This window comes from Pristis pectinata, chromosome 4 (genome assembly GCF_009764475.1).
Source record: "Pristis pectinata isolate sPriPec2 chromosome 4, sPriPec2.1.pri, whole genome shotgun sequence".
NCBI classification, from domain to species: Eukaryota; Metazoa; Chordata; class Chondrichthyes; order Rhinopristiformes; family Pristidae; genus Pristis; species Pristis pectinata.
Genome location: NC_067408.1, coordinates 97,766,419 through 97,778,742, shown reverse-complemented (window position 1 = coordinate 97,778,742; position 12,324 = coordinate 97,766,419). Strand labels below are relative to the sequence as shown.

The window sequence follows — 12,324 nt, the reverse complement described above, 5'->3', positions numbered from 1 at the left end:
ACCAAGTTTAACATTTGACCAGCTAGTATTCTGAGCCAGCCTTTGTTTCCATTGTGGCAGCTATAATTTTTCTCAAAATGAGTGTTGAATTAAAGTATGTGCCAAGGATTTCCACATTCACTTGCCAGCTTATGATTTTCCTCATTGATTTTCAACAGAGGAATACTACAGGCTAGTGAATACAGAAGCAGAAAATTGCTGACCATCAATTTCAGTTTATGTTCACTAACTTTGAAATACATTTAAATATACCATTTGACAATGTTTATGGAAACATCTTTGTGGAACTGAGCTCAATTAACCATTAGGAGAAAGGTGGGCCCAATGTTTACAGTCCCAGACACTTTCATCAATGAGTAACCCTGGTCCTCATCCCCTCAAAGATATTCCATTTGACCTATCTATCCCTCCTTTCCTTACCCTCTTTGCAACTTGAAATTAACTTCTATTTTTCATGTTCTAGCTTAGGGTTTTTGATTTGAAACATTAACCCTGTTTCTCTTTCCCATTGCATATTTTTTAATGAAAACAAAATGCTGGAAAAGTGTGTTTGGACACTGAAAATAATGCCAAGTATGCTGCAAGATACCATGACAATGGCATCTGGCTGTCATCTTAGAGTTTAAAAACGTTGTATGTGTCCTGACCAATTACAGCACTATTAGGCTACTCCAAGTCATCACTACTGCAATATACAGTAATTTAGGGACATCTGTTTATTAACATCCAGTTTAGGTTCTGTGTCACCTCCAAAGCTCATCAGGGTCTTGATGCAAAATTGAATGCCAGTGGAGAAGAGGGAGTATCCCTTGGTATTTCATTAAGAAGATTTAAAAAATCTGAGTCAATGTGAAACTTCCAATGATCAGTTACTGTAGCCCCAAGATGATGTGATAGAAGTTCCACTGAAAACTTTTCTCAGTTTGATCATTTTGAGCTGCTTCATTAGTAAGCTACTCTTCTTTTATCATAATGTCAAAACTGAGAAGATACCCTTAAAATTCAGAAGATTTTGTTTCCACTGACAACTTATCTTAGAATTGGTCTGACAAATAGCAGTAATATTCTACCATAACAGTATCATGGTAACTATTGGCCTCAGCAAGAGGAAGACCAGATATCTCCCCTTAATCATCAATATCACTGTCAAAATCCTCCACCTTCAACATCTTGAGAAGCTCTCCTAACCAGAAACTGAATTGGAATGCCCACATCAATGTGGTTAGTAAGAGCATGGGAGAGACTATTTGCCATCTTGCTCCTCGAAGCCTCCCTACCTCATCAGCAGCAAAAGCATTAATCAATCCCATGGATGGGTCCAGATGCAAGATTAACTCAATACTGTAGTTTACATGATTGATGTTCCTATTACCAAACTCATTACCCTTCCACAATGGCATATGGTGGCTTTAACAAAAGTTTTGTCAACTCTGCTTTTCTCATGATCTCCATCACCTTAAAGGAAAAGAGCAGCAATCACCCTGTCAGACAGAATTATCCTGATGTAGGGATTCCAACATTGCTGGGTTGATATCTTGGAATTCCCTATTTAATATCATAATCAACCATTGCAACAATTTGAGGTAAGGGTTATCACCATTACCTTGGAATGTAACCTGTGTCACCAGCAGTAAGCACATACTAACAATACTAAAAATGTGGAAGCAAGAAAACTGTTTGCTCCCTGCTCCTAAAAGGAGGATGAATTAACATATTTACATTGATACTTACTTAAATATTTAAGTAAATGTACACAAAACTCCACACAGCCTAAGGGAGTCAGAATAAGAATTCATAATACTGCTTTGGAAGTAGAGTGGACATTCAAAACATGGTCTCACCTGATATAATTTCCATCAATGAAAATACCAGGTCTACAAAATGTTATTCGCTACAAAATGGCTTATCTTTCCTAATTGAAGGCAGTTTTACTGTACCAAATCACAGTATCCAACCTAATTAGTACTAAGTTTGCATTAATAATTTTTCTCATTAGCATTGTTAATAAACAATTTGAGGAAGTTTATTGCTGAAATTTCAAACACTGAATTATTGCACAAAATTCTGGCAGACTCGATGATTTTGGTCACAATATGACATAATTTTTATTCTGCAAGATGTTATACCTCATTCATAAGAATAAAAAAAAGCTACATGAATCATTTATGACTTCTCATAAAATAGTACACAGAGGCTTACTAGAAACAAAAGGCTCAATTATTACTTTAAAAGTTTTTTCACTGAATAATGTACAGGACCCTATTCATGACCTAGTACAAAAGGTATTGTTGCCAACATTTTCTTCTTGTCATGCGAAATATACCTTGTAAATAATAACCCTTTTCCCTTCTCTTTCTGCTCCACTGAATGTACCCAAATAACAAAATGTGGAAGATATGAAAAAAAATGGCAAAAGCAGCCAAAATAATCAATCAGGAAGCAAAATAGAAGGTTCTATAAAGTACTACAAAAAGATCTGGCTTCAACACTGAGGAACAAAGTTTTAATGCTTTTCCACGATTTAAGATGCCATCTGGAACAGCTTAATTACCATATAATTTTATGTAATCCAAAACAGATATTCTTTCCTTTTTATCTTTCATTTTTACCTTTCATTTTTACCTTTCAATTATGCATAGTTCCCAAGTGAGGTTAACAGTGGCTTAGTTTGGTTGGATTGAAATAAATTTTTCTCTTACATAGATTAACAAACTGGCTGTCTTGACAGAAATCTAATTGCAGTTCTGATCACTTTAATATCTTTAACCAATACGGATACTTTAAGATTATAAAGCTGAATCCATTATTTCTGAAATGCAACTTTTGTTCATTTGCAAAGTTCTAATTTAAAGAGATGTGACTTTATACTTCTATGATGAAATCATTCTCAAGTTATAAACAGCACCTTAATGAAATTAAATATATTTTGATTGCTATCTACCACTGTATGTGGAACAGCCAAAGAGATAAAGCAACATACCTCAGATTTCCTTGGATGCTTGGGATTTTCACTATTAAAGTTTACTTCAATCTTATTTAATTTCTCTTCCTTTTGGTCATTTTTTGTGCTTCTCGGTTGAGCTAAACATAACAATCATACATAACACATTGCACTTCAGATACATCAAGCACATTCAGTCATTTGTCAATTAAATTAACCTTAAAGAAATGATACAAAACGCAGTACCCTATTTCTTCATTGTACACTGATCATAGAGTTACAGAGTATATATAAGGCAAAGAAGGGCACCATTCAGCTCATCAAATCCCCTTTAGCTCTCTATAGACCAACCCTATGTCCCTATTGCCCTGCAATATATTTTTGTGATCTTAGTTGTCTCTCAGTCTTATTAAGTGAAACTATCCAGTATATCATTCTAGATGTTCACTTGTTCATTGTAAATATAGTTTCATGTAGCTTTGTCAGTGTTATGACTTCTTCTCTCATATGGAATAAACATGAACTACTGAACAAGAGTTATACTTTCCTCTTGCAACTGGATACAATTGCTCACCTAAAATAATCTAGAGGGACAGTATTTATTTTCCAATTGACTCTTACTTGAGATATAAACGTACTGGATACTGCAATATGCAACCTAGTTGCACTGGCTCTATGACAAGCAACAAACCTAATGGTTGCCCAAGATCTGATAAACGACTCAAATGAATGGCTAGCAATTTCAAACATCAGGTCATCATTGATCTTTATAATGCAGAAAAGTGTTTGAAACATAATTTACACCTCCAAAAAGAGATAATTTGCTAAACACAATTTCAATGAAATCCTTATGAATGATGAAGAGGAGGCATAATTAATAAAATAATACATCAGTATTATCAAATATAACACAAAAGGTAACTTACGATTCATGGTAGTGGTATAGATCGTGGGCTTGCTCCAAACACCATCCTCTTTTGCTTTAGTAACCCGTATCCCAAATTCATAGACAGTGTTTGGTTTCAGGTTGTCTATGGTTGTTTCACTTGTTGGGCATAAGTGATACTTCCATTTCTTGTCTCGTTCTTTTTCTCTGTACCGGACAGTATATTGCCTAAAGGGAAATTTTAAGGTATTACAAGGTGATATAATAAATTCACAAAACTGATCATGGTTCATGTACCCTAATGTCAATTCATAAAATAAGGTCTTACAGATGGAGAATTCATAGGAACCATATATCCAATGTAGCTTAAGTAACAGCATGTTTATGCCTTCACAGTATATTTTACAAAACAAGTACAGTTTATGCTAGTCATCTATGTATTCTCATTTGTTCAAATGAAATAAGGTAACTGCTTGACATTATTTGTCAAGAAGCATACTAATCCAACAAAACAAGCCTCAACATTATCCCTTTCATTAATAGCAGGAAAACAAATCACTTGATTGACACCCCACCAGTGCATAATAGCTGCAGTGTGAAACATCTACAAAATGCACCAATTATTTATTAAGGGTACTCCAACAGCATCTTCCAAAGTTAAAACCTCTACCCCCAAGAAGATCAAGGGCAGCAAGCACACGGGAACCCTGCCACCTACAAGTTTCCCTCCAAGTTGCACACCATCCTGATTTGGAAATATTTTGCCAGTCTGTCATCTTCATTTGGCCTAAATCCTTGAATTCCCCACCTAAAAGCAAAGAGCATTGTGGGAGTACCTGTACCAGACGGACAACAGTAGTTTAAGGTGGCAGCTCACCACTGCCTTCTTTCATCACTTTGCTTTATTTCAAATTTCCATCATCTCCAGTATATTCCTTCTGAAAAATCAATTGGCTCTGATAGAATCACAAGGACATGTGGCTTTCAAATACCCTTTCATGTCTAATTCTTCTGCCATTAGAATTCACAGATTTTTCAATATTTGCATTTCTTAAATATCTAATAAGCCACAAATCTAACATAACTATCAATGCAAAAAACAAACTGCTGGAGGAACTCAGTGGTCAAGTAGCATCCCTGGAGGCAAAGGAATAGTTGACCCTGTATCAGGACTGAGAGTGTAGAGGAAAGAGGCAAGAGGTGGAAACAGGTGAAGTAGAGGATGATGGGCAGATGGAGCCAGATATGGGGGAATGGAGAGGCAGGAGTTTAAATAAGAGGCTGGTGGGTGATAAGGGGAAAAAGAACAATGCGCAGATGGAGAGAGTGGAGGGGGAAGGTAGAGACAGAGGCTAGAAGGTGATGTGGAATCAGATAAGGGAGGGATGGTGGGCTGATGTTACCAGATGGGGGAGAGGATATAGAGGCTCAGCCAGGGGAGAAGAAACCTAGATGGATAGGTGTGTGCCTGACGGGCAGATGGAAATGGAAAAGGTGAACAAAAGGTGGACCAGTAGGAATGGAAAAGGAATAGAGGGCGAGTGGGTTACCTGAAATTGGAAAATTAATTGTTCGTACCTCTGGGTTGTAGGCTACTCAAGTGTAATATGAGATGCTATCCTTCTAGTTTGAATTCCGGCCTCACTGCGGCAGAGGAGAAGGCCGGGGACAGACAGGTCAGAATGGTAATGGGAAGGGGAGTTGAAGTGAGATGCAACCAGAAGCTCAAAATGGTCATTGCATAAGTTATAGATCCAAGCCCTACTCCACACACTCGAACCCTTAATACGAGATAAATTATCTTACACCTTGTTAAAGATTCAGAATGCATATCTTACTCGGTTAAAATGTACTTTTTATAAAACATACTGTGAGGATGTAAACAAGTTGTTTTGCTGGTATATTGGACAGATCAGTCAAGTGCTAAGGGAGCACCATGTTTCAGATGAAATTGTAAACCAAGGCTTGGTTTGATTTCTCAGATACATGCAAATGAGGACAGTAGACTACACTGAAATAACCTGTAAAATATCTTCCACTGTCCCTTTTGTGTCCTTAGAATGTCCTAAAGTCCCTCGGCATGATTCCAAGAACGGAAAACTTCCACCCACTGTCCTGTTTAACATTTACGAATATTTCAAATAACCCAGCATTGTGGATACCAACAAATTGTAAGGTGCATCTGATCAAAGCTTTGAAATCATGGGACTCTAGTTCTTGTATGGAATATGACTTGAAAGAAGTAAAGATTGAATAATTGAGCAAGGACAGCACAGCCAACTCTTCCAATCTGCACATTGCAAAGTTCAGCCATGACTTTAAACTATACTGGGGCTCAAAGTGGCCAGCTTAGAGCAAGGGCAAGTGCAAAAGTAAGCGTTATTTGCCCAATTATCTTGAAAATTAAGTTACCAAATGAAAATAACTTTTTCTTTTATTGTAAAGCTGTTTTCTCCCAGTAAAAACAATTAATTAAATCTTTCTCATTGTTGTACTTTAGTTTTTGTTCACCTAAAATGAAGCAGCAAAAATGACATCCTTGATTAGGTAGGGTGAGTGATAGGAAAAGGAAGATCTGAGGTAGCTGAAACTCAGTTCTGTTGCATGAACTAAATGTATGATAGATTTTAACATCCATATTCTACTCTGTCTTACCATTAATGGATGTGACAAAGAATCCTCTATATTTCTAGTCTGCAATATCCAAATTCTGAAACTGTTCAAGAATAATCAGAAAAGTACTGAAGACCTGTTTATCCTTTAACAGGGGTCAAATTTTCAGTAGGCATTGTCAATCAATTTCACAAGGGCTGTTTAATTGCTGCGAAAGACCATCTTTTGGCCATTCAAACCCACAGTGGAGTCCCAATTGCATCTTGGAAGTAAGTGGTAAGTGGATTTCCACAAATTTAATTACCCATCCATCTTGCTCCTGCTTGGTTAAGTGGACTGCATTAAGGTCAGTATTTTTATGCAGTGTGTGTATATAGACTTCCCTAGAATAAAAATAATCTACAGAATCACCTTCAATTCCACTTCTACAATTGCCATAATATTGCAAAAAGTGAACAGAGTTCTAAATCGAATTAACCTGTGTTGTTGCTCATCTGGGATTAATCAGCACCAACATTTGAAATGAAAAATATCCACCAATGTGATGCAAGTTACTACAAAATATTATTTCAATATGAGCCCAAGAAATCCATTGCATCTGGCAAGAGTCAAACTTTAAGAAATTCTGGAAGGGAACACTGACGTCTTGTCTTCTCGTAAATTTACCATTATATGCATCATTCAGATAAAAATGCACCATAAGCCAATAAAAGCTTATGAAAGCAAACTACTGAATTTAATAAATACAATGTGAGAACTTAAAAACAAATGAACAGAATGGTATTTGTTACAGTCATCTCCCTCAAACAAAATAATTTAAAATTATTCAGTTTGTTTATGACCAGAATGTTCATGGTTGATATAAGCTTTTAAGCCAGATATTCTGCATACAAGACTGGCTCTCATCCTTTGGTTCTAAAAAGCTGCTGGCCACTCAAGCTCACTAAATATTTCACAGTTAGATAGCTTTAAAAGACTTTCAAAGGTTCCTTCTTGAAAATCCATAAAAATGAGAGCACTCCGGGTTTAAAGGACCACTGTTGGCTGCAGTACTGAATTAACTTCTGGTTTCATAGAGCAAATTCCAACATGGCGAACAGAAACTTCCTTGCAAAAAAATCTTCCCTAATGTGTTTTGCACACCAGTTGATATTCATTACAAAAAGTGTTATTTAATACATTTAACATTCAGCATATTTCATTTGTTATTTCCCTTTCATGTTTATTTTTGGGATAACTTTTATGCTTGTACATATTTTTAAAATACCTTATGGTAGACGATTCAGTGAAAATGAAAGCAGGATTGAAAGTTAAATTTTTTATTTAATTCAAATACTTTACTTTTTTCTTAATTTCTATGTCATAATTTAATCTTTTATTGGACCTGCTAGAGGTTATAAGATTATGAGAGGCATAGATAAGGTAGACAGTCAGAATCATTTTCCCAGGGTAGAAATCCCAAGTACTAGAGGACATGTATTTAAGGTGAATGGGGAAAAGTTTGAAGGAGATGTACAGGGCAAATTTATTTACACAGAGGGTAGTAGGTGCCTGGAACAGGCTGACAGGGGGAGTGATGGAAGCTAATACGATAGTGGCATTTAAGAGACTGTTAGATAGGGAATGGAGGGATATGGTATCATTTACGGGCAGAAGAGAATTAGTTTAATTCTGTTCTCACGCAGGCATTGTGGACTGAAGGGCCTGTTCCTGTGCTGTACTGTTCTATGTTTTATTAAATATTTCTCACTTTAAATATTTTCTTTTTTCCTACTCCTACTCTAATCTCCTTGTTGCTTCTTTCCTGTTCTTCAGTTTTCATTTTAGTGCAATCTTTTGCAAGCCTCAGGCATAATGCTCTAATTTGTAAACACTTTTATCTTCCAGTTTTGTAACTGCTATGTTAGAATCAGACTACCTTTCTCTCCTATCTTTAGCATCAGAAACTTAGTATTTTGTCTGAATAGCTGAATTGCTTGCCACATTTGGTCTTAAACAGCATCAAAGCATGTTGAATAAAAGTAAGTACCAAAGCAAAAATAACTATCAAAGTATAATGTCCAGTTTGTTTTACCTTAAGTAAAAAAAAGCCTGTCAGAGAAATTATTACTGTGGGCAATATTCAGTTTAGATATACAGCAAGTACATTTGATGGACTGGATTCATGATGTCCAGCTAATGTGGTCAGCAATCACAGTCCTTACCAAGCTTTACTTAAGTTGAATCAGTAAGCTGTCAATATTAATCATGGAAAGTTCACTTTTAGAGTGAGACAATTAGGCAGAGTAGTCACTAATTAAAGACTCTTTGTAAATCCCAGCACTGACATACCAGGCTAAATGGCCTCCTCCTGTATTGCAAACTTCCATGATTCTATGAACTCATGAAGAAGGAGATGCACTTTGCAGCAGTGAATAGTAGCAAGTGAGATTCTGAAAGCAGGAGGCAGCCTGAATCTGTCCAGACCCTCTGACGCAGCTTTGAAGTAAGTGAGCAAATAGAAGGTGATCCTTTTAATTTCTGATTGATGACCAGTGCCCAAGCAAATGAATCAGTAGCACTAGAGAAGCCTCTGAGGTCAATGAAATTGGCACTGTGCCCAGGTGCTAACTATATGCAGAAGAAATTCAGTGGCCTCACCAGGACTAAGTTAAAAACAATCACTCAATTCTCTCTTACTTTCTTCTGAACCATGCATCATATTATTTTAATATGAAAACTATCAATGTTACCTTCCTTGTTTCCTCTGTCTCTTTTCAGTCACAATTGACATGTCACTACAGTGCCTTCTTCTGGTACTCTCACATTTATAAACTCAACCACCCTCACTTTTACAAGTTTGAAATAGGCAATGTTATGCTAGATTAGGCTGGTCCTGCTACAAGGGGTGATACAACTCTATGAAAGTGTGCCTGGAGAAACACAACATCCTTCCCAGCTTTGCTCAGGAAACTTTCTAGATTAACAGTGTCTACACAATCCATTGGAAGGGCAAAGGTTCTAAGGAGTTCACCTCCTATTTGATCTCCAGCTGCAACTAGATCTTTGTTTTGTTCTTACTCCTGTTGCTTTCCACATTATCCAGAATGGAACACCCTCAGAAGGTTCACTGTTGAAGAAATATATTGCCAGAAAGCTCTGCAGCTTTGAAAAGTAGTCTAACGCAAATAGAAAAGTCCACAATGTTATAAAATCAAAATGTCTCTGAAAACTTTCATAATAAAGACAAATTAATGCAAAATGGTAGCTTCATGATCAGTGCAGACACAGTGGCCAAAGGGCTAGTTTCCATGCTGTATGACTCTATTTCAATTCACAGCTGATGAGAATCCATTTAAAAACTACTACAAATGCCAAACGAGGATTGTCCACGATTATGGAAGATTGAATGAACAATTATTTGATCTCAATTTGAACATAAGTAACCCGAATCAATGCTGTCACCAGAGAACATAACTATGTTAATTTTAAACAGTCCTGCCTCACCTGCATCTGCTGTTTCTTCCAGAATTACCACACCATATTTTAACTTCACAGTAGAGCAGAGAGCTCAGTGTCTGATACTGATTTCAGCCAGCTCCACACACAACATACCTGTAGTCATAGAGTCATACAATACAAACAGGTTCTTTGGCCTACCTTATCCAAGCCTGCCATTAAGTACCTATCCATACTAATCCCATTTCCCAACACTCAGCTTATGGCTTTCCATGCCATGGCATTTCAAGTGCTCACCTAGATACTTCCTAAATTTCTATGGCCAAGACATTCAGATCCAATTTTGCCAAATTGCCCTGGATCCCCTGGGCTCTTATCTTTTGGACCAATCTCTCATGTGGGACCTTGTGAAAGGCCTTACTTAAGTCAATGTAAACTATATCAACCACAGAACTCTCACTGATACACTTAATTACCTTCTCAAAAAATTCAATTAAATCCATCAGACTGCATCCTCCCCCCCACTCAAAGCCATGTTGTCTATCCCTGATCATTCCCTGCCTCTCCAAGTGAAGATTAATCGTGATCCTTTTCACTTTGAACTTCTTCCAATAATTTCCTTGCGACTGTTATTAGACACACCAGCCTGCTCTTCTTGTGCTCTTCTTGAATAAAGACATTGGCTGTCTTCCAGTGATCTGGCACCTCTTCTGTGGCCAAGGAAGGTTTGAAAACTTCTGTCAGTACCCCAGCTCTCTCCACCCATATCTCCCATAGCAGCCAGGGATACATCTCATCGGGCCCTAGGGATAGCGATTTATCCACCTTTCAGCCCATTAAGACATTGAATGCCTCCTCCTTTTTGCTGGTAATTTCTTCTAGAATTCTACCAACAACCCCTGCCCCCTTCTCAAATTCTCCAACTGCAATGTCTTTCCCCACACTGAAAACAGAGGAAAACTATTCATTTAAGACTTTGCCCAAGTCTTCCCGCTCTATGCACAGAATGCCACTTTGATCCTAATGGGCCTTATACTTTTTCTGGTTACCCCCTCAGCCTTCCTTATCCTTACCATTGTGCCCTTTCTTTGCCTTCTTAATTACTAATTTAAGTACCTCTCTATACATTCTATACTCCTGTATCGTCTCACCTGTTTTCAATTCTCCGTCTGCAACTGGATTCTCGACTTCCTCGTTGGGAGACCACAGTCAGTATGGATCGGCAATAACATCTACTCCTTGCTGACAATCAACACAGGCGCACCTCAAGGATGTGTGCTGAGCCCACTGCTCTATTTAGTCTACACTCATGACTGTGTGGCTAAGCACAGCTCAAACGCCATCTATAAATTCACAGATGACACCACCCTTGTTGGTAAAATCTCAAATGGCGACGAGAAGGTGTACAGGAGTGAGATAGATTGGCTGGTTGAGTGGTGCCACAACAATAACCTCGCACTCAACATTGCCAAGGAATTGATTGTGGACTTCAGGAAGGGGAAGTTGGGAGAACACACACCAGTCATCACTGAGCCTCAGCAGTGGATTGAGCAGCTTTAAGTTCCTGGGTGTCAACATCTAGAAGGATCTATTCTAGGCCCAACACATTGATGCAATCACAAAGGAGGCACACCAGCGGCTCTACTTCATTAGGAGTTTGAGGAGATTTGGTATGTCACCAAAGACACCTGCAAATTTCTATAGATGTACAGTGGAGAGCATTCTGACTGGTTGCATCACCGCCTGGTACAGAGGCTCCAATGTGCAGGATTGAAATATGCTGCACAGGGTTGTAGACTCAGCCAGCTCCATCACAGGCACAACCCTCTCCATCATTGAGGACACCTTCAAGAGGTGGTGCCTCAAGGTGGCAGCGTCCATCATTGAGGACCCTCACCATCCGGGACCTGCCTCTTCTCATTACGACCATCAGGGAGGAGGTACAGGAGCCTGAAGACCCACACTCAATGCTTCAGGAACAGTTTCTTCCCCTCTGCCATTAGATTTCTGAATGGTCCATGAACCCATGAACTCTACCTCGCTATTTCCCTTTTGCACTTTTTTTTTGGTAACTTATTGTAATTTTTATGTCATGTACTGTACTGCTGCCGCAAAACAACAAATTTCACGACGTACGCCAGTGATAATAAACCTGATTCTGAAAGGAAGGTTGAGGATGAGCTGCTATTTCTGTTATATAATGCAATATTTTGTTGCTATTTGCAATTCACCACTTCACCACTAGTTTCTGGATAATCTATACATTATAGGCATTCCCTGTGTTACAGGGTGGGTTGAAATGCAAGTTGAAAAAACATTAATTTTGTGTTTATTTATTTATTTTTTTCATATCAATTCTGTGATAGTGCATTTTATTCCACACTTCAAATTTTAGTGATTTGTGAATTCCATAAGGATGAATTTCTGTTAGCCAAACAGCCATAAT

The 12,324-nt window shown here is 37.8% G+C and overlaps 1 protein-coding gene across 3 annotated transcripts in view; it reads right to left on the bottom strand.

The window, feature by feature from the left end:
* LOC127569467 (target of Nesh-SH3-like) overlaps positions 1–12,324 on the bottom strand; it is a 232,237-nt gene that overhangs the window by 173,431 nt on the left and 46,482 nt on the right. For all 3 annotated transcript variants that reach the window (XM_052014150.1, XM_052014151.1, XM_052014152.1), the window contains exons 5-6: positions 3,868–4,055; positions 2,981–3,081 (exon numbers count right to left, since the gene is read on the bottom strand). In XM_052014150.1, the coding sequence (XP_051870110.1) occupies positions 2,981–3,081; positions 3,868–4,055 (289 nt within the window). The remainder of the gene's footprint in view (positions 1–2,980; positions 3,082–3,867; positions 4,056–12,324) is intronic.